The sequence below is a fragment of the Siniperca chuatsi genome, linkage group LG23, assembly GCF_020085105.1.
Source record: "Siniperca chuatsi isolate FFG_IHB_CAS linkage group LG23, ASM2008510v1, whole genome shotgun sequence".
NCBI lineage: Eukaryota > Metazoa > Chordata > Actinopteri > Centrarchiformes > Sinipercidae > Siniperca > Siniperca chuatsi.
The window spans coordinates 12,941,276-12,963,309 of NC_058064.1; the positions used below are offsets into that span (position 1 = coordinate 12,941,276).

At 39.5% G+C, this 22,034-nt stretch overlaps 1 protein-coding gene and 2 long non-coding RNA genes across 4 annotated transcripts in view; 1 reads left to right on the forward strand and 2 right to left on the reverse strand.

Annotated features, from left to right (window-relative positions):
• On the reverse strand, positions 1–1,001 carry LOC122871095. Its single transcript, XR_006376785.1, has 2 exons — positions 913–1,001; positions 1–831 (listed from the first exon to the last, which is right to left on the reverse strand). It is a non-coding gene; the product is annotated as an uncharacterized LOC122871095 (long non-coding RNA).
• Positions 890–17,128, forward strand: LOC122871096. The gene is made up of 2 exons (XR_006376786.1): positions 890–1,027; positions 15,658–17,128. It is a non-coding gene; the product is annotated as an uncharacterized LOC122871096 (long non-coding RNA).
• Positions 16,706–22,034, reverse strand: part of cntn1b (contactin 1b) — a 14,559-nt gene continuing 9,230 nt past the window's right edge. For both annotated transcript variants that reach the window (XM_044185720.1, XM_044185721.1), the window contains 9 exons: positions 21,863–22,030; positions 20,724–20,873; positions 20,572–20,642; positions 20,191–20,443; positions 19,950–20,071; positions 18,593–18,782; positions 18,358–18,479; positions 18,053–18,209; positions 16,706–17,974 (listed from right to left, as the gene is read on the reverse strand). In XM_044185720.1, the coding sequence (XP_044041655.1) occupies positions 17,892–17,974; positions 18,053–18,209; positions 18,358–18,479; positions 18,593–18,782; positions 19,950–20,071; positions 20,191–20,443; positions 20,572–20,642; positions 20,724–20,873; positions 21,863–22,030 (1,316 nt within the window). In that variant the 3' untranslated portion in view covers positions 16,706–17,891. The remainder of the gene's footprint in view (positions 17,975–18,052; positions 18,210–18,357; positions 18,480–18,592; positions 18,783–19,949; positions 20,072–20,190; positions 20,444–20,571; positions 20,643–20,723; positions 20,874–21,862; positions 22,031–22,034) is intronic.

The following is a 22,034-nucleotide window of genomic DNA, read 5'->3' on the forward strand; positions in this document are numbered from 1 at the left end:
TGAATTTATAGGATTTTATGCTTTTCACTTTGAAACTTAAAGCACACATTTATTCCTCTAATTGGCCAAATAAAGGTTGTAGAAGGGAATTTAAGTGGCAACATAAATTTCAATTAATGATTCCAATTACCTGAAATTGGTTTCACCTCCATCTCACAAACAATGACAAAATAAAACAACCTCCATTAACTTTTACACATCAGTACACACCCACAGACATACACATGCACCACAGGCATTATATAACCTTACAAATTAAAGTAATTATTACAGATATTAAATAATACAAAGCAATTTGTAGGCAATCATGAAATGCTTGCATCAATTAAACAACGCAGTAGGATTCAGGAGGTAAACTACACAAACACCATTGAAGAGCTGCAATTGTTATGGTTCACAAGCTAAGGACCCAAATGCAGAACACAGGAAAGTGGAGAACTGGATAGTAGTAGTAGTGACAGTCTTTATTTAAATACGGCAATGACAGGTTGATAAGTGCTCTTCAAAAGCGGGTGATTCCAGTGTAGTCTGCTATAGCCAGTAGTGACGTTAGTAGTCACAGTCCGTGGAGAACTGACTGGACTCAGAGGACGGAGACGGTGAGTATAGGTTCTGGCTTGGCTGGTGTAGCGTGATTGGCAGAACTAAAGCAGCTGGCTCGTGTGATGAAGCAGGCCAGACAGGAAGGGCGGCTGGCTCGTGTGGTGCAGCAGGTAGATCAGGAAGGGCGGCCCGCAGACACCAGAGGACATGGTGGCCGCAACCACCGACAGGGAACAACCACGGGCAGGCAGCGGTCAAAACCAGGAAACAAGTCCAACAAAACAAATCCTACAGGGAGCAGGCAAAGTTCAAAAGTCCACAATACAGGCAAGGTTCAAGGAAACAAAGAATCAATACAACAGAACTCACAAGTAAGAAATGCCGGGATGCTTGACACAGGAACAAAGTACAACCAAAATGCACATGAACAGGGACAACGACCTGACAATGAACAAAGGAAAAGACCCGGACTGAATACACTGAGGTAGGTGAAACACAATCTAAACTGGAGGCAAAGCAAACAAAGACAGGATGTAAACCAACAAGACACACGAGGAGAGGAGAACACTACAAAATAAAACAGGAAACAGGACAAAACCCCAAACTATGACAGCAATTGACATTACAGTAGAGGACTTGGCTAAACCTGTTAAAGAAATACTTTGACATTTCGGGAAATACGCTTATTCACTGTCTTGTTGAGTTTGATTTCTGTGCGATGAATACAGCCTGCAGCCAGTTAGCTTAGCTTAGCACAAAGACTGGAAGCAGGGGGAAAGAGCTAGCCTGGCTCTGTCCAAACGCAACATTAACGCTTGCTCATTTTCCTCACTGATAACTAGTGAGTAAAGCCTGTGACTTTTTTATGATTTTTTTTTATGGAAATAGTTTGACATTGTGGAAAATATGCAAATTAGCTTTCTTGCTGATGAGAAGCTGTTTGCTTAGTTTGGCACAAAGACTAGAAATAGCAGGAAACACCTTTGGACAGAGACAGGCTAGCTAACAAAATAACCTACCAGCACCTGTAAAGCTCACTAATTACCATGTTATGTTGTTTTATTTTGTAAAAAATCTGTTTATATGTATATATAACTGTTATACAGTTAAATACAGTTTTTGTATGTATTAAACAAACCAGAGATAACGTGTTAATTAGTGAGCAGTAGTGGTGCTGGTAGATGGCTTCCAGTCTTTACGCAAAGCTAACCAGCTGCTGGTTGTAGCTTCACATTTACCGTACATGCATAAGAGTGGTATCCATATTTTTTTATGTAACTCTCAGCAAAATTTCCGAAAATGTCTAACTATTCTTTTAAACCGCAGTATCTTTGTGCAAAGTGTTGTCTGTAGGATTATATTAGCCTGTTCTCATTAAGGCCCCACAGAGATATAAGCATGCCTGATTGTATTGGATATACATTCTTTCTGTATAATGATCCAAAGTATTAAATTATGTAGCCAAGTACAGTGCGCACATACTTCAAAAGACACTGAAATGAATAATTAGTGAACCAAAACACAGATTTTTAACAACACGTGTCACTAATGTATTCTCTTGAATACATTTTCTATATTTTTCCTCAGGATAATCTTAAAAGCTATGCTTTTTGCACCAAAATGTTGAGATTTTGTTGGAAATGTTGTCCTTTTATTAATCTGGTAATTATATGAAAATGTATTACTCCCTTCAACACATTTTGACAGCACTTAGTAACCTTCATTCTTTTCCTCAATCACATTAGGACACATTGTAGAGGCACAACCATATACTGTATAAAACAGGTCACATAGCAGATCTTCCTCTTGCATTGAAAAGTATTAGAGTGAACTATGCTGTATAAAGTCTCATATCACATGTTCATCAGCAACAATCAATGCATGCTTTACACACACTCTCTCACTGATCGATACCACAGCCAGCAGCTCTGTTAAGGATCTGCAGGTTTAAAGGTAACCTAGTTTGCGGATTCAGCTATGGAGCTGAGGAGGCTGATAGAGCTTCCTGTTATTTGTTTCACTACATCCTTGTAGAGAGGACCTGTTGACCCTTCCGTTCAGCTGCTGATTATCTTTTCGCTGGCAGTGAAAAATATGTTTCTCATTACATGCATTGGAAATTGATTGCGGTCTTCTTGCTTCAGCGCAGTGTGTCTGATTGGCCTGCGGTGGAGATAATTGCAAGTCTTGTTGTCTGAGGAACTGGTTCTCATACTCAGGCTTGTCAGTCTGGCTGCCCACACCAGAGCCCAGTACTTTCATCAGTCTCAGGGTCTTCAGGTCACAGTTTTATTCTTCACTGCATATGCAAATATGCTCCTCAGAACAATACTTTCTATCTAGTTGAGGCAAGGGTTTCAAAAATAACAGTCATTAGAGAATGAAAGGTTGGACTGTCTGCTGGCTGCTTCAACACTGCTTCCCGTGATTTTCGTGACATCAACAACCACTGTCTACTCTTTCTCCCTCCTCGATTTTCTGTTTTAAATCTCTTCACTTTCCTTAATCGTCACTCTTCTACTCATCTACTCTGTTACTCTCTCTGTGGTAAGTCCATATCATATTAAACTTATTTTTGTCTTTATTTCAACGGTCTTCGCGTTAGGGGCTAGTCTTTGTTGCTGTTATGTTAGCTTAGTTCCTAGCCTAGCCTACTAGCTTAGCCTCTAGTCACCAACAGCTAACACAACCTCGCTAACTGTGTAACAATGATACAAAATTGTAAATGGGCATGCTCCTCATTCCATCCTGTGTTCTCTGCTCTCAGAATACAGGGCTCGTGTTTGTCCCCAGAGTTAAAAAGAAGTCAGCAGGCTGCAGGACCTTTTCCTATTGTGCCCCCTTCCTCTGGAATAACTGAAACTTAAAACTCATCTTTCCACTTTAACTTTAAGCTACCTGCTTATTTTTGATTAGCTTGTACCAGTGGAGGTCTCAGTGAATCTGTTAAGCCTTGTAGTTAGTCTATGTTTGTCCTGCTGATGAGAATAGCATCTCTCCCACAAGCACATGAGCATCCAAGCTGTGTGTCTCTCTTCTCCTCCTTGTCCTCTCTTTTCACTCCTCTCTCTCTCCTTGCTGTCAGGGCCTCATTCCAGATGTTTTTGGATCTGGATCTTCGTCTTCCAGGAGATTCAGCCTCTTGTCTCCCTCTGTCCCTTGTGTGCATGTTGTCCTTGTCTCTCTCTCCCTCTATGTGTGTTTGTTTCCTTTCTCCTATATGTGTGAATGGTGTGATTGAGCTTTGACTCTTGTGTGTTAGTTTACTCTGTCCTCTTTCCAGGTCTCCATGGTGGAGAGGAGGTCGCACCTGGAAGTTGCTTGACATCAGATCACTAGATCCATATTCTTCATATATCTTTCAATCTATCTATAATTTTGTTACCCTAATTGTCCATTCATGTTGGTCTATATCTATTGCATATCTGTCCGTCCTGGAAGAGGGATCCCTCCTCTGATCCCCACTCTTCTTCGGGATTCTTCCATTTTTTTCCCCTGTTAAAAGGGTTTTTTGGAGAGTCTGTCTTTATCTGAATCAAGGGTCCAAGGATAGAGGGTGTTGTATGCTGTACAGATCGTAAAGCCACTTTAGGCAAATTTGTGATATTGGGCTATATAAATAAAACTGACTTGACAAAGTTTTTGTTCAACATCACTGCACATTTCGACACCCAAAACACTAATCTGTCTAAATTCTGTCTTGTAAGTAAAGCTTTTTTTTTAAAGTCAGCATCCTGACATTTTATTTTTTCCAGGCTGGTTAGTCCAGATGCTACCTCTAATTAAGAACTGTGTCAAAAAGCTCCAGATGCACCACAACAGCTTTGTACCTATCAGCAGCCAACTGTGATCCATCAGCTATGTGCCATGTCAGATTTTCAGTGACGAGCTCTGCACACAGAATTTGGCAGACTACTCCATTATCTGCAAACATAAATCTCCAAATTATGTGTGACAATGTGTTGGGCATAAGCAGCAAGATAAAGCAGTATGTGAAGTGTGTCAGATTGTGTTTGCTGAGTGGAAATGTGGGTATAAATAATGACTTGGTGTATTCTATCATGCTTTCACTAAAGCTTTAAACCTTTCAAATCTATTGCAAGAGGTCTCTCGCCTCTCTCTAACAACTGCTAACAACCATAGTTATTATTATTATTATTATTATTATTATAGACTCAGATGTAATTGGGGTCATACGTGAGGATAAAGGTCACTAAATAATCTTCATGCTCCTCTGGTATTTCTGCATCCTTTTCACACCACAAAAGTATCTTTAGTAAAGGAGAAACGTGATTACATGACTGCACAACAAAAAACAAACATCTGTCACAAACTTATTTTCTCATTGACTTCCATGTGTTTTTAAAAGTATACAAATTTGGGGTTTAACAGATTGCAAGTGCTCAACGATGCTAGATTCTGTTCAGATGAATAATACACATTTTAGATAATAAAAACTCTACACCCCAGGAAGACTAACAACAACTTTATGGAAGCTAATGGGGATCCAAATAAAGAATAAAGATAAGAAAAGGGCTAACACCATAGCACTTCTGTAGTACTATCTGTCAATACTGAATGAACACATTTGTTTTATAATTTATATCGTCTTATTTTCCAAACAGCAAAAATTGTTATAAGGACTAAATTTCAATACCCTGTTGAAGATGATCAGCAGGTTTTCAATAAATTTTAATAGCTTCTATAATAGCTTCTATGCCTCAATATTGATACCAAAAGTTGAAGGAAAAAGATGTATGTACAGTATATCAAGTGAATGATAAACAGATCATAGGTCAGAGAGAAAAACTTAGAAAATCACATGCTTTGATGACATATCGCCTACTAGTGACATTTACTAAACTCTGAAATAATGTATAATTATTACATTATATTGTCAAATAAACACTCAAGTTTCAGCAAAAATATTTCTTTTATATGAAAAAATATCAAGTGAGAACAGAAAAATATTATTATTATCATGATTATTCAAGGGCACTTTTGGTCCAAGCTCTGTTAATTTCTGACCCGGCCTCTGTCATGCTGCTGCCGCACTTTCTCTTTCCCCCCGTCTTCTGTAGAGAATATAGATAACTTGACTGAGCGTTTCTATTTTCTAGCCTTTATGGCACTGGTTTAGCGGCCTGCAAGTCGAGTCAGTGAGTGTGATGAGGTACACACACGGGGAGAAGAGATGAGACGAGTCGGAGAAATAATTTCACATTGCGTGAGAAAAGTAGACAGCGGAAACAGAGCTTTTAATCAAGAATGGACAGACTCTTACATGTTCAATCTTCCCACAAGCAGTTCAAATCCAGTATGTCTCATATGTTCCAAGGCGATTATTATAAGCGTCAATGTGAAGCGCCACTACGAGACAAATTATCATTTGAGAAAGTTAACAAGAAGGATAGATTTTGGTCATTGGATGGCATCCTCCTTCATATCACCTATGCATGGAAAGGAAACCGTGTACTGGTCACAGGAGGTTGACAAGCCCCACTTGTTAACCTTAATTTGTTTGGCTTGTCTTGTTATAGTGAAAAGTGACTGTGAGCGATTGAGTGTTTTCTTTTTTTTTTTTTTTACCCTATTTGAGCATTAATTTCATTATTTTTCTTTTCTTTCAGTGGTCGTCAACCCATTGCTTTAAACACACAGTGAGGTGCCCTCTGCTAATCTGCAGAGCGCACCCTGTACATTTTAAGGAATGTGAGAAATGGGTTCAGAAATGAAACCTGACAAAAGGTAGTCTGGAATCAATGGGTGAGGCCTTATTGTGCAAGGGGTTAATGGTTTGTCGAGACAGGGGATTGTACATTCCTGCTTTTTAGGATTTACTTTGCTCATGTTGGGCAGCATACAGGGGAGAATGAGACAAAAACATGGTGGCATGTGAACCCAATCATGGACCAAACTCAAAGTTTGAAGCACATCATACAGTATGTGCCTTTGTGAGATGACCCATGAGTGGCCTGGTGCATTTGAAGAGATTTGTTCCAAAAGACATTTACCATTTTAGTAGAGTTACAGTCTCCTTATAAAAGTAACTGGTAGAACAGAATTGAGACAACTTATGGTTAAATGATAAGGTCAGGTTTTAGTTTTACAGCTGCCTGCTGCATCTGGACGCTATGCTAATGATAGCTGTGAGAGTGAATTCCGAACAATAAAATTGCGGGCCAAAAAAACAAAACAATGAGCTGAAAGATGCAGAAACGCTGCATAGAGCTGAGGGGAGTGGCAGAGTCAGATGATAATACTTTGTGGGTCTGTCACTATGAGCAACCTCATTCATAAACACACAGTCATTTGATTCCCTTTATTACAAAAATATGAATTATAGCAGGTTTAAAGATTTTTTTTTTGTCCAAGATGTTGCAAGACCAAAGCTCTTCATTTCTCATTTTTTCCCAGGGTACATAGAAAATAATGCCAAAAAAACAGTATTTCCTTGTGAAGTGTCCTTGAGCAAGACACTAAATCCCTACTTGTTCACGCACTTCTTCTCTAAAAAGTAAAGACGCCCCTCTCTTTAACAACTTTGAGCTTCATACAATCTTCTATCCAAACAGAGTGATCCAAAAGTAGAACTGTATATCACTCCTCAAAAAGAAGGCTTATTTAAAGGCTTACTCCTTCAAACAGATGATATTAGCACCTAATCTGCTCTCACGGAGGAGCTCTGGTGCCGACAGCAGGGAGTGAGCTTAGAGACTCAGCTAATTTGGGTAATGTTCAGGAACAATGGAAAGAGGGGCTTCACTGTGTCATCCGTCAATGACTAATGCAAGGCTGGGGAATAATTTCTACCAGGAATTGATAGGACATGGTTCCTATTGTCTGAGAGGCGTTCTATACAATGTGGTGGTGATGTCAGACTGGGTGCATGCACGTCAAACCTGTCAAACCTTTTCCTCCCTGCATCTTTCTTCTCCATCCTCCCCTACAGTAATGGAGCGCTGGCAAAAGTCACAGGTCTTTTTGATTTTGAGCGGTTCCTTTTTGGGGAATCATAACATTGCAACAGACACAATAGTAAAATATTTTTTAAATAGTTTAGAAAAGTTCAAGCTGCTCTAGTTCATATTTTTATATCAACAGTGGATGACTATGTATAATGTGAAAAGGGTTGCTCATAGTGACAAACCCACAGAGAATTGTTCCCCTCAGCTGTACAGAGCATTATAGCATCTTTTAGCTCATTGTTTTGGTTTTACAGCCCGCAACTTTAATGTTCTGGTTCACTCTCACCGATCTCTTCAACCTCTTTTTCAGAGAAAAAGCTCAGATAAACCAACTGTACTTGCCCAGTGCAAAACATCAGACTGACAAAGTTAGGGACTAGCTGGTGAACTGTGAAACATTTAGCAGCTAAAACGTCAGATATTTCCCTCAGGAGTTGGTGAAGACCAAAACAGAGCTAAAAGGAGAGTTACTGTAATATTGCTAAATTAGCAAGATCTCTTTCTCAACCCAACTGGCAGTGGTGGATGGCCGCCCACCTTTGAGTCTGGTTCTGCCCAAGGTTTCTGCCTCTTAAAGGAAATTTTTCTTTGCCACTGTCGCCAAGTGCTTGCTCATGGTGGGATTTGTTGGGTCTCTGTAAATAATATTATAAAGAGTACGGTCTAGACCTGCTCTATAGGAAAAGTGCAATGAGATAACTTCTGTTATGAATTGCCACTATATAAATAAAATTGAATTAATTGTTAATAATTTTGTCGAGTGACCTGAAACACAACTTTAAGAACTTTAAGCTTTAAGAGTTCTTATTTGGGATATTGTGGTCTTTCTCCAACTACTACTGGGACAAATCACTCTAAACATCTGAACTTTGCTGTTCAGTATTTCAGCAATGCTTTATTTACTATTAATCTTGTGTTTTTTAAACAATGCGATGCAAATATTGTTTTACATAAGAATGGCTTTGTTGAACAACCAAAATGTAATCAGAGGGCTTGCTCCAGATGTGTATGTAATGGCAAAAGTGTAGAAATAACATTTTGTCATTGCAAACACCCCTGCTGGGTTCTCTTCTGTAGGTTTTGACTTAACTTCCTTCAGCTTATCTAGCCCATCCCTCACAAAGACAAGCGTAAACAGAACACAGATGTTTCTCCGACCATTTTGTGAGGGTGCCATTAAATAAGTCACATTATTACATGACAGGAGTGAAAGTGGCAGTCTTCTCGTGGAGGTTAGTATAGGAACTTACTAAAGAGCAACCCAAACATCTGCTATGCTGTTCATTTTAGCACCCAACTGTGGCACAATGCAGCCTACTGTAACTCCCCTGAGGCTTCTGCAACTGACAGATGGCAGCAAAGGAAATCAGTGTATTTGTGTGCCCATCTGTATATGTGCAAACAAATTTGTGTACTTGTGTTTGCATATCTATGTTTTGCATTTGTGTGTGTATTTGACACAGTGGTGTGGTCCCTGCATTACTGAAATGTCTCTGCTTTGATATCTGCCTGATTCTTTCCAGGTGTGAACAGAGTTAAAATGCTACCTCAGGAGTGCAGTCAGATCTGAGGCTTGGAGATAAACACTGCTGAACTGTGGAGGAAAGCAGGTGTTTTGTTTGGTGATTGTGATATCATTATGGATTGTGAAGACACGAACAGCCTGTATTTACTCAATGCTTTGTGTCAAGAACAAGCAGCATGCTCACCAAAGAGATCTTTTAGAAGAATGAAATTATGAAAATGTCATATTTTTAAGCTTTAAATTTGAGTGAAATGCTAAACTACACCAGCATCCCCTAAATTGCAGATGAACCCCTTTCAGCTTTTCAGGAAAAAACAAATGCAGGTTAAAAGATTTCACCAAGGGGAAAGGACATTAAAAAACTGCAAAGTTTCGTCTTTCAGCAGCGACCCAGAGCCATAGCCATTAGCAATTTTCACTTACTTAGCATAATTTGATGCCTCTCTTGCTTTGAGCAAGGACCGGTCATTAAAAATGCATTTGTCTCAATTAAGGTGATAACACATTAACTCTTTACAACAAAATGCACTTTCACCACTTGTATGTGTGTTGGTAACTATTGCAAAAATGCTTGTTTTTTTAGGTATAATAAAGTTATTCAGCATGTAGCTTCAGTGAGGTTTTGTGTGCATGTGTGATCATGTTGGAGTGTGAACTAGGGTAACTGAAAGAGACACCCCGCTGATTGTAATGTCAAAGCCAATTTACTAGTCACAGGGAATACAACACAGCTTGTAGAGATATTGTATAATGTAATTTTAATCTTTCCACTACTTTAGTTTATGTCCATATACCTGGAAAACTAATGACATTTCCATCAGCCACAGCTGTACTTTGTGTTTAGTGCTAATTAGCAAATGTTAGCATGCTACCATGCTAAACTAAGATGGTAAACAAGGTAAACATTATACCTGCTAAACATCTGCATGTTAGCGTCATCCTTATGAGAATGTTAGCATGTTGATGTTAGCGTTTAGCTCAAAGCATTGCTGAACCTGAGCTAGCATGGCTGTAGACTCCTTCTTTTCCTTTCAACTGTTCCCTTTCAGGGGTCGCCACAGCGAATCATGTGTCTCCATCTAACCCTGTCCTCTGCATCCTCTTCACTCACACCAATTAACTTCATGTCCTCTCACACTACATCCATAAATCTCCTCTTTGGTCTTCCTCTAGACTGTTGGTCTGTTGGACTTTGGTCTTCCTCTAGACTGTTAGTCTTTTTTAATCTGTCTCTTATGAGTCCCCCAACTTCTAAGTATTCCACTAGGAATGTCAATTTAATTGTAATCTGTGATGAAATTGGGAGATAAATGTCCCATTTATCCATTTGTGTATCCATGACACACATGATTGATCCCACTGCCTGGATTTTGATGAAATTCCGGTGAAATAATGCTCGTCCAATATTTTAAAGTAAGTAATAAATACACGGCTTGGGGGCATTACTATACTTTATTTGATGAATTTTGCAGAATAACACCATGTACTCACACATTACATTTATCAGCCCGAGCAGGACATTACAACTGTTTGCTATCAGTGTCAAATACTCAGACAAAGAACGGGAACCATTGTTAAAACTTACAATGTGACATGTTTGTTACTGTTTGGCTCACACAGGGAAGTCATCATTTATAGGGGACATATTTACTGCAGTGTTGTTATTTCTATGGAAATAAAAATTTTAAGACTGACAGAGGATAAAATTTCTTGTTAAGGTGGACAATGTCTGCTGTGTACAGATGCATGTAACACAAGAAGAGACACAACAGACTGGATCTGTCACCTTACTTAACAACGCAACACCACTAATGACTCTTTATGTAACCGCGGTGTTGACAATAGAGCCTATCTCTGTGGCTGAACCTAGGCCTGTTTGTGTCTGCAACACCTGATGCAATGTGCTAGCCTCGCTGACAATGGTCTGAGATGATGTGAGAGTCTGCACGCCAAAGGATTTCATGTAGCTTGCTGTAAGTGAAAAAAGGCAAATTCCCCCAAAGAATTGCCTTTAAAACTGTGAAAAAGGACTATGCAACACACACTCACATACAGATTCATAAACAAAATATGCAGACGTACTATAGACAGACACCACAGAGGGGCCATCTTGCTGTGCATCTTTTCCACTTCAGATTCAGATGAAGACAATGTTTTAGTATCAAAAAAGACTTTTGAAGTTGACATTTTCATCATGCCTCCCAGACAGACATCTTTCAGCATTAACTAGGGGAATTTGAGCAGGATATTTTTGTTGTGTGTAGCTCAGCAACAGTACTTTGATGCTATAGAGCTGTTTCTAAACTTTAACTTCTACTTTCATGTCATCTCCTCCCTGTTGAGAGAAATCTTCCCTGTGAATAGGGAATGTGTGATAAATCCTGCCATTATTCTGAGGGTGTGAGGAGGGATGGAGGTGATTTTGCCTCACGGGCACTGAGTGATGCCACATCATTTTGTGGTGTCTTTCAAAGTCTATCCTCTTTCCCTCTCTCCCTCTGTTTCTCACTCCGTCTTCTGTTTTTTTTCTGCCAGCTTGTTTCCTGCCTCTCTGCTTCCATCCCTCCAGCTTTTCCTTCCTGACAGCACAGGTATCACATTCCTCTTTCATAAGGCTGACATCCATCCTTCACTGCATGGCCTCCTGTGTGATAGCTGAGAGCACGCCACACTAATGGCCAAAGCCCTTCTCTCCTGTCTACACCAGAAACAAGGGCAGATATTCAGCAGAGCAGATATTTAACAGTGTCTGCAAAAAATATGTTCATCATTGATAGTCCACTGGACTATCAAATCAATCTTCCTTCCATTCAATGGTTTCTTATTTCACTCTTTTGTCAGATATTTTTCACTCGTTCATATAATTTAATATAATTGTTGTTTACGTGTATACTTTGGGCTTCATTGGAAGCCTTTCCCTTTCATATATACCATAAATTAAAATCACTTTACGAATTATGTGTAAATTATTCAATAATCTAATGAATGTATCTTATACCAGTGGTTTCACTTGTTAAGAAAATGTTTTACTGAGATTGAATACAGAAAGAGTGATGAATCTTTTGGCCAGTGTGCTCTCCCTAACTCTCTACCTGATTGACTAGATAATTATAGATACTGGAGACTGATTCTCAATAATTAGAGGCATAGACAACCTTGTATTGCTTCATAATTAAGGATGGATTGAATTAGATCAGGGGTAGCACAGTGATGATATGTCATATAAGCTCTGTAGGTTTTCATTGATAATACATTAACAAGACTAAGAGTCTACAGTCATGCTAGCGGCTCTGTGAGATTGTACTTAGGCACATCGATGCTTTGAGCTAAATGCTAGCACTAGCATGGAAACATGCTCACAATGACATTGCTAACATGTTGATGTTCACCATGTTAGTATGGCGTGTTAGCATGCTAACATATGCTAATTAGCAGTAAACACAAAGTATTCTGTAATGTACAGTATTGGATTAATTAAAAGTTTGACTTCAAGATGGCGCTACCTATGGAGAAATCTTACTAAAAACCAAAAATGTCAACTTGCTGGTGGCACCAGGGGGAGAAGTCAGTGGATCACAGACAAAATAAAAACAGAGAAAATATTTTATTTTTTACTCCATTGTCCTTGTTTACCTTGTACATCAGTGAAGTATTTGATCTGGATCTTGGAATAAATGTATCCCAGCAGCTGAACACGTCCGTGTCCTTTCTGTTTACCAATGCTGCTACAAATGTCAAACGATGACAGCTGTTAACGGTGTGTTTTGTGTGGACTGCCCATTTCCCAATTTCAGCAATCGCACTGAATGAATATCTCCTAAACAAAAGCTGAAAAGGTATTTACAGCAATAAAGACTTCCTGGCTCTGTGGACGTACTGCTGTTAATCTTTAATTGGACTAAAAGAGGATTGGAAACAGTTTTTCTGGCATCAGCGATACCAAGCATCGGGTCTGCCAGCACAAGACAGAGAGGATTTGGTATGATTGCCAAAGCAGACTAGGGGGTCCTGGTGCAGAGTGAGCACAAATCTGGCAGGGGGCTGATGAGCCACACAAAACCAAGTCACACAATAGTAGAACCTGTCTGTTATTTCTGAATTTAGACAGCACTGTGGAGAACTGGGTATCTAGGGAACATTTCCACAATGAGGTTTCCGAATTTAGCCAATGGACAGGAAAAGCCTTTTCTGTGAAAGTATACAATGCACAGTAAGCAATCAATTCCCCCTCAATGCCACACAATACAGCTAAAATAGTTTCCTTCAGCCGCAAGGCGCACATTCTTTTTGTTCACTAATAGTGAGAGGGCACCAACATCAACCATCAGCCTGACAAAGTACCACCACCAGAAAGAGGTATAGGTGAAGGAGCTATTCTTCACAGAGTAAACAGGGTCATAAACTACCCATAGAAGAGGCAATTACTTCCTGATCTGACACTGCAGCCCATTTCAGCCAATCGAACAGTGGGAGGGGCCTCCAACCGTGGTCTTACAGGCTGCTAACCAGGTTAGCTGCGCTGTTAACACAGACCTGCTCTGCCAACACCAAATTGGTTTGGGAGATTTAGCGTAGCAATAGCAGGAGCCATCTGATGTTGCTCAATACATTACTCCACTCTGTGGGACCAGCAGGAGTGGCTTCTCTAGTCTGGGGTAACTAGCTAGCAAGCCAGGGGGCCCTGCCAAATTTATGTGATTTATGGGCCAGTGTGAAGGCTAATGCAGGCTGCTTTGTATATGTCCTGGTTTGGCTCTTTGCTGGCTACACATACTTTATTTTGAGCTTTCCCATACCTTTGATGCTTATAGTATTCATAGTATTACCCTTTGTGCTGCAACACTGCTGCTAAATTATAGAAAATGTGTTCTCTATTTAAATTCATAGTGTGCTGTTGTGCAAAAACACGGCCACTGGTGTATGGATAAGGATGGGGATAATTCATAGAATGGAAATAAGGCTAAAACGGTCAAGAGGATTTGATAAAAATGCAATGAGTGTATGTGAGAGGTAGGAAATCATAAAGGCTGAACCTGCTTTGAGCACTAGAGCACTAGGGCTCCAGCTCTATTATTAAATCTATTTATGTGCTCCCACCATCACAGGTCCAACCTGACAGCCAGAGAGTGTCTTCTGATCAAATGGAAAGCAGCAAAGGGAATATCTAATACATAAATAATCAGCTGCATTGCACTGCATCGTGGGAGTTTATCTGCTGTATCTGACACCTGGTATACCTTGTATACCTGGTGTCTGTCAGAGTGACTTTAGCGGGCAAGAACAACAGTGACTGCAAAAAAATCAGACAACTGAGATGTCTTTAGTGTTATGACCATCGGTGGAATCAGCACTCAGATTATTTACTCCATTACAAATAAAAGTCTCAAAATTCAAAATTTTACTTGTACAGAAGTATTATCAGCAAAATGTGAAGTATACAATGTAAAAGTAGAGTCTTACAATATTACATATATTTCATTAGTGGATTATTATTGATGTAATAAGCAACATTTTAATGTTGCTATCTCATCAAGGTGGATCATATTTCATAACCACGTCATAGTAGTAGTAGTCAAAGTAGTACAAATGGAAATATAGGTACTTCAAAACTGTACTTAAGTACAGTACTTGAGTAAATGTATTTAGTTACTTTCCATTACTGGTTATGACCGATTCATTCATGTATTCATTTATGTATCATCTCATATCTTTGAAAAACTATCAACTTGTTTATTTGGCTGAACAGCCGAATTGTCTACTCTCATATAACAGGTTACATATGTGTTAAAAAATATATGACATAAATTGACATAATCGTCCCCTGACATATTTTGTATGTGCAGCAAGATGTCATGTGCTGCTCCTGTCCTGCTATGTGAGTGTTAACGCCTTCCACCAAAGATGCAGCATTCTCACATCCGTGCTGTAACAAAATTGGATGAGTTACATTCATGAAATCAGTTGCTCAGAAGCTTAGTGTCACCATTCACTGTGCCGATGCATTTTATTTTGACAGCACAGCCAATGCCAGAGTTTAGTTTGCATATCCATCCTTGATCAGGCGAGTTTACCAAATTACCTTTCATATTTACAGCTAATGGCCCAAGGGAGTGTTGTGCTTCCTGCACATATCTTAGCACAATATCAGTCAGACCCACCACAAATAAATCAGTTCACTGATAAAGTAACATATTAGCAGCATTCCACGTTTTGCATGCACACAGTCCTCTGTGCAACTGACTTTGTTATATCCAACTTAGCCAACCACTACCACAGTTCGACTGGGCTTTAGTGCCTTATTCAGTGGCACCTCACACTGTTGCTATAAAACGAGAGGCACTTTTTTTATCACATTGTGGAGATGCGACTTAGCAGATGCCTGGTCAGAAGTTCCCTTTCATCATAAATGTGACAAAGTCACAGTGGAAAAATAAAGCCTTTAATTCACAAACATGTTGTCTAGTGGAGTCTGATTTAACATCACAGCTGAATTAAAATGCTGGATTCTACTGAAAGCAATATTTCATGCTATACAAAAAAGATTTCGGAAATGCACTGCTGTCCAAGCCACAGAGACAGACTAAAGGCTCATAGTATGCTGCTGTTGTTCATTGTCCACAGAGGAGCCAGCCCGAGCAAGTTACCATGTATCACAACAACAGGCCCTTCAATATCCATCTCTGGAGGAAGATTCACTCCCCTGCCATGAGAGACTCACCTTTATGCATCTGCTGTGATTGTTTGTAAATGATGGCAACATTGATTTCAGCCTCACATGGGATTTTCTGTGTCCATGTAATTTGGCTGAAGGGAAGGAGGTAAAATGGGAGAAATGCTGGTAATGGAGGTGGAAATGGTGGAGAGATAAAAGCCACCCACACAGAGACTACTGTACAGTATGCAAGCAAGCTTGCTTTAAAGCACAAACAAAAGCACACAGACATAAAACAAAACCTTCAAAACACCATCACAAAAGATTATGGATATGCTGTCACACTGTACAAGGAATGAGCAATAGCAGAGTAACCTTAAGAGAAACCAATGCTATAGTAGTATTCAGTGTGAAAAAACCCAATGGTGGATGTGAATAATATTGCTGTGAAAGTGCAAGGCAAACAAAGAACACCCATTTATACAGAAAAAAACTATTTTAATGAGCACATTTTTGTAGTACTGCAAACTTTTATTGTAAGGAAACTATGGATGATAAGATGGGTATGTCACAATTCATATTAGAAATAAAAAAACACTGTTGTACACTATATTGTGTATGTGATTTGACTGAATGATACCCAAAATGTTGGTAAATGGCACAAGGATGTACTGCCATCTGCTGACTGAAATCACACATCACATTGCAGCTTGCAGGCTCTTGAGAGAGCTCAAAAAGTCAAGAGAATAGAAAAACTGAATTCCTTGTTCATCAAATTTAAAATTAAGTGCTAATAAGAGTAAACACCAAATCCCAGGCAAAAGCTATCTGATCTGTATTTCCCAACTTATAGGAATGTTTCATGATTGTTCTTAAGTTCAAAATTGACTAAGAGTGAAATTGTTTCATTTGTAAATGTGTTTTTCTTTTCTGAGATCAGACATGAACTCTCTGTTGACAGGAACATATGTAATTGGCAAATCAAAAATGGACTAAAACTCAACCAATGAGACAATATAGACTGTTGTACTCTGTTTAATGGTTTTGCAGCCCGACATAAAGGAAATTAGCATACATATATATGTGATATACAGTAGTTTCTGTCCAACCCCGGTCTCATGGTTCATTCAAATATTACATTTTCACTTGCAAAAATCATCACTGGTATCAAAGGAAGTTGTCATCAAAGTGATACTGCCTTCATTGGTGCAGCTAGAACTCATACTTAAATTGTCTATGCACATGATCCTGGTGAGGATGAAACTTGAAATTAACATGAAGCAAGTATCCTTTGTACCTGTCACACAGCACCATTGAAAATTTAGAAAATTAATCTAAAAAAGTTTAACAAAAGTGAGAACACCTTTTAGAATCTAGAGCAGTGTTCTTATGATTGTGAAGAATAACATTTAAAATGTAACACGCCGTGTGCTCCAAGAAGAAAAATGGATAAGTGACATTATATGTTCATAAAATCCAGTCACTCATCCTTCTCTGCTCATTCCAAACCAAATGCAGTGATTATTATACAGTTCTTTACATAATATTCTTTGCTTGACCATCTGAGAAATTGACAGTGCTTGTTATACATAACATTTCCCGTTTCTTTGGGTTAAACTGTAGCTTGGTACTGTTTGTCCAGCTCAACTCCAAACAGGAAACAGTGATTAGAACATAAAGAAAGATGAATGATAGAAGATGGATAGGACATATTGCAGTAGTGATAGAACCGTTTTTTCATTCAGCAAACACAACTTAAAAATGACTTTTCTAGATGCTAGGTGCTTTCTAGATTTCTATCTGAACAGTGCGTCGAGACATCATTCAACAATTATCATCTGTCTTCATTCGTTTTGGCTTTGACTTTGGGGTGATTTGAATGAAACATCTGGAGTTGCCACAGATATTTAGGATCTTCTCTTTAACTGACATAAAATTATGGCCAGATGCAGGAGTTCCACGTTTTACTGCCTATATCCTGCAGTTCTGCTGCATTGTTCATTTAGAAGAAGTAAGTCCATTTTTTTGTGAAAAACAACTTCCGTGTGGTGTTACAACAGAACAGATGCAGGACAGATGTAGGGTCTTAACCAATGACTATCAGTGTTAGGAGTGTTTGGAGGAGAAGACTGGATCTCTTATTACAGTAGGTCCATATATTTACTTCCCAGAGTCTATTATATACATGTCATTTGTGGCAGACTTAAATTTCCAATCCCACAATGCACAGCGCCAGCAGCACCAAAGACACTAGGCTTAGAGTGGGCGTGATCATAGATGCTTTACCTGAGGAAGCAGAGACAACATGAGACAAATGGACCAAGAGGACAAAAAATCTGGAATCAATCATTATTTTAGTCTTACCCTGAATCCTAATCTTCCTGATTGGGCCATCTCCACCTTCATAACGGCCACGTACCATCAGCTCATAGTCTCCAACCTGAGGCATGGGGAAGTCCATGAAGTGCCAGCCAGTGATGTAGACTTTCCCGTAGATGTAGCCTGTCTTTCTGAACATGACCTGGAAACCAAAAAGCGTGGGAGATTTTCAACATTTCCATGTAGAACTGGGAATTAGTCTTAGATCTGATGAAAGAAGCATTATTATTATCAAACATTATTAGGCTAAATAGATAGTAGCAAAGCTTTGCAAAGCTTTCCACACCCACCTTGTAATACAGTGGGAAGGAAATATTGCCAAACCAGTCATACTGGATATGATCCCACCACACATACAACCACTGTCCAGTCCAGGTAATATAGCGCCACATCCTGGGAGGGTCTGGTGGTGCTGTAAACAAAACAAAATTATGTATTTAAACCACATCTATATCTGTATATCATAATAAGGTAACTCTTATTATAGGTGCTTATTGTCCATAGATTGTGAGTAATTGGCATTACGTGGTCTCTTTGTGAACATCTCACAGTGTTCACCAGGGGGTCCGAGGCCGGCTCCATTGAAGGCTCGAACCTCAATGAGGTAGTGAGCATCTGGCAGCATGTTCTCCAACCTGGTCTGATTGACTGTGGCTGGAACAAATATACGGTGTGCTCCCGGCTCCGGATCATCGTACTTTCTCCAGTATTTGACCTGGTTAGCAAGAAACATGATTTTTGTTCTTGTTTGTCAGTTTGCTGATCATATAGTAATCACTGGAAAAAGAGAGAAATTTCAAAGCTATGGTGTTTTCGTTACAATGCTATAGCTAACTAACATTGACACCAAGGCCAAAATACATTGAGAATGTGGTAGCAAGAATCGTTGCAATGTAACTTACAAGAAAATTAAAAATGAAATCCTGTTATGATACTTCTAAAAAGGGTAAAATCTTAAGTCATTGGCTGTCCCTAAACAGCAAAATTATCAGTGTCTATTCTGCCACCAGCACTTGGTTTCAGTTGAACATTCACTACAGTTTAGCTAGCTAACTGACTGTTAAATTCAGCCTTTTGTAAGATGTGTGACCTAGCAAATATTGACAGGCATCTTTTACCTGCTCCCCAAACACTCTCGTAGGACCATTATCTATAAGTAGGACTATTCTTTTGTGATTGTTATTTTGTGATTTGTTAATTTATTTTTTTCTGCAATCATTTGACTTATAACAAAGATAACCATACCAGCCGTTTGAGGCTAATGTGTTGCTAAAATAACTGTTAATTTACTGTTGGGCTAATTTGTGTATTTTACTTGCAGACTTATGTGCATGTTTACTACCGGTATATCATGACTGTACTTCCTAAGGGGATAGATGTTGACCATTCACTGTTTCTCGCCAGCATGAAGCACAATGTACGTTAGCTAACTAAGTTGACAGCTATAGCTAGCTAGTCTATAATTTTGAGTAAAAAATTATAGACTAGCAAATTGTTTAAGATATCTTTTTCTGATAATCACTATCACATGCCAAGTACTGTCTTTCTCAACTTTTATTGGAAGTATGTCTAGCTAGCTCACTACATGCATAGTGAGAAAGAGTGTTAATTTATCTCTGCCATTAAATAAATATGCCAGCGTGTCAGTCCACATTCAGCTTATTCATTCATTTAACACTTCTCAGTAGTTTTGAATAGCCACAAAGGAGTTGTATCAGTTCTGAGTGAATAAACAACTGTTCAATCAAAATATAACACTCCTGTGGATAGACAATAGAGCTAATATGTCTTTGTATATACCTTAAGAAATTTTACTGTTATACAGTATATTTGTTAAAGACAGAAATCTTCAGTAACGGTATGGAATTTAAAAGCTCTGTACCTGGTATCCCTCAATGTACTGCTGCAGGCCTGTACCAGTGTCGACCACTGGCAACCACCAGACCAGAGCTTCGGTGGAGGACACTGGTCTGGCATAGACGTCTGTCGGTGACTCTGTAGGTACTGTAGAAGTCAGGATGAGAAAAGTAAAAAGATGGTCAACTGCTCTAAGTTTAGTGCCACACCCTTTATTTTTCCAAGAGAATTGAACCGAAACCAAACTATAAAAACAAAATCCTCACCATCCCTTGGGTAGTAGATGTCCTGGGTGGGGCTGTACGGGCCGTCTCCTTTCACATTAAACGACTTGATCTTCACCTGAAACTCTCGGACCTGGAAGTCTTCGTCAGTTGGAATGAAGTAGGAGTCCCTGTGAACGTAACGCCTTGTCTCGGGGTCTGAAATGGTCTCGTACCACCAGTCGTAAGCATCGTAAGGCTTGAATGCCACAATGTAACCAAACTTTTTGCCGTAGAAATACCATGGCTGCACAGGCTAAGGGTCAGGAGTGGAATGAGAAAAAGAAAAAAACACCAATTAGATTTTATTAATGCAGGGATGCGTGCAAGTATTTTCAGTATATGACATCGTGATCGAGAATCGTGATCTGAGGGCTTACTTACTGTCCATGTGATGACAATCTCGCCATTTCTACCTCCATAACCTGCCACATCAGTGGGAGCAATCACTGGAGCTGAGAAGAAAAAAGGTCATTAGTGTTTGTTTTTTTACCCCTGACTAAAAGATATGTCAAATATTAGTATTCTCTCCTTACAAGAATCCCAGGTTTTGATCTTGAGGGAGGGGATGCTGGCCTCTCCGGAGCCATGCTCATTGGTGGCGATGATCCTGAACTGATACTCCATCCAGGGGTACAGGTCTGTCACTTCTGCCCTCTCCGCATTCCCGTCAAGAAGGGTTGGAGCTGAAGGAGACACAAATGTCATGACTCTTATTTAGGTGCAGTATGATGAGGCAACCCTGTCAACAACGTCCAAGTAGATTTTACTTGCAATTTGAAGCGATCAAATCACATAAGGTCAAGGATGGTGGATTAAAAGCGAGTTGGCCCCCTACTGGCAGTGAGCAGTACTCACAGGCAGGGGCGTCATGCAAGCCAAAACTTTTCTCGAAAAAGAGCAAAATCTTATCTACTTTAACCAAAAACTTGCATAAATTCACATAAAAAGACTATATCCATAATGCAAATACATTTAGAGAACATAGATAATGAAGCCACATATGAAAGGAACCTGCCAACATGGTAATAGCTGTATTTTCAAACACAATGCATAGGAAGCAGCATGAGTACAGATGACTGTCCTGACATCACATGCCAGTGTCTGCTCCTTTGCCAATAAAAGCTCAGACTGAGCAGTAATAACCAATTTTCCAACTGCTCAGTCTCCGTGAAAGACTTAGTCATCCCCACTAGCCTAGGTACATATAACCTGTAACCACACCTAAACTGATATAACTAGAGAGAGACAGAGAGGGGGGGAGCAATAATAGCCAAGTGTAGGAATCCCTAACTCTCTCCAATTGCATTTCATTTTCACACATTAGAAAAAGGGACTGATGCTCTACTAACCACTTCAGCAACACACCGTTAAGTTGTAGCTACATCTCCTCCATCACAGCAGAGTGCTGCGGGCTTGTACCTGCTGTTGCGAACCGATTTCATCCTGCGACTTTTGGATGAAACCAATACCATAGGGAAAGAGGGTGTGTGACTTTGAGGTATGATCTATGACATAATTAGGAGAATATGTTTGACTCATAATGATTGAACTAGATATTATAAACAAAATAATAGCAATAAAAAAAAATCAAATAAAAATATAATAAAGACAGATATCAAAAATCTGGCGGGGCACGTGTCCCACCAGATTTGCGCATGACGCCACTGCTCACATGTGCTGGCGTCCCTCCAGTCGTCTTCATTCACAGCCCAGTAGTGTCTGGTTTGAATGGTGTAGTAGAGAATGGGGCTGTTATGATCCGCTCCTTTAGTCCACAACAGCTTCACCCACGTGTCCCCGATCTCTTCCACCCGGATCACACCCGGAGGCCCGGGAACACCTGG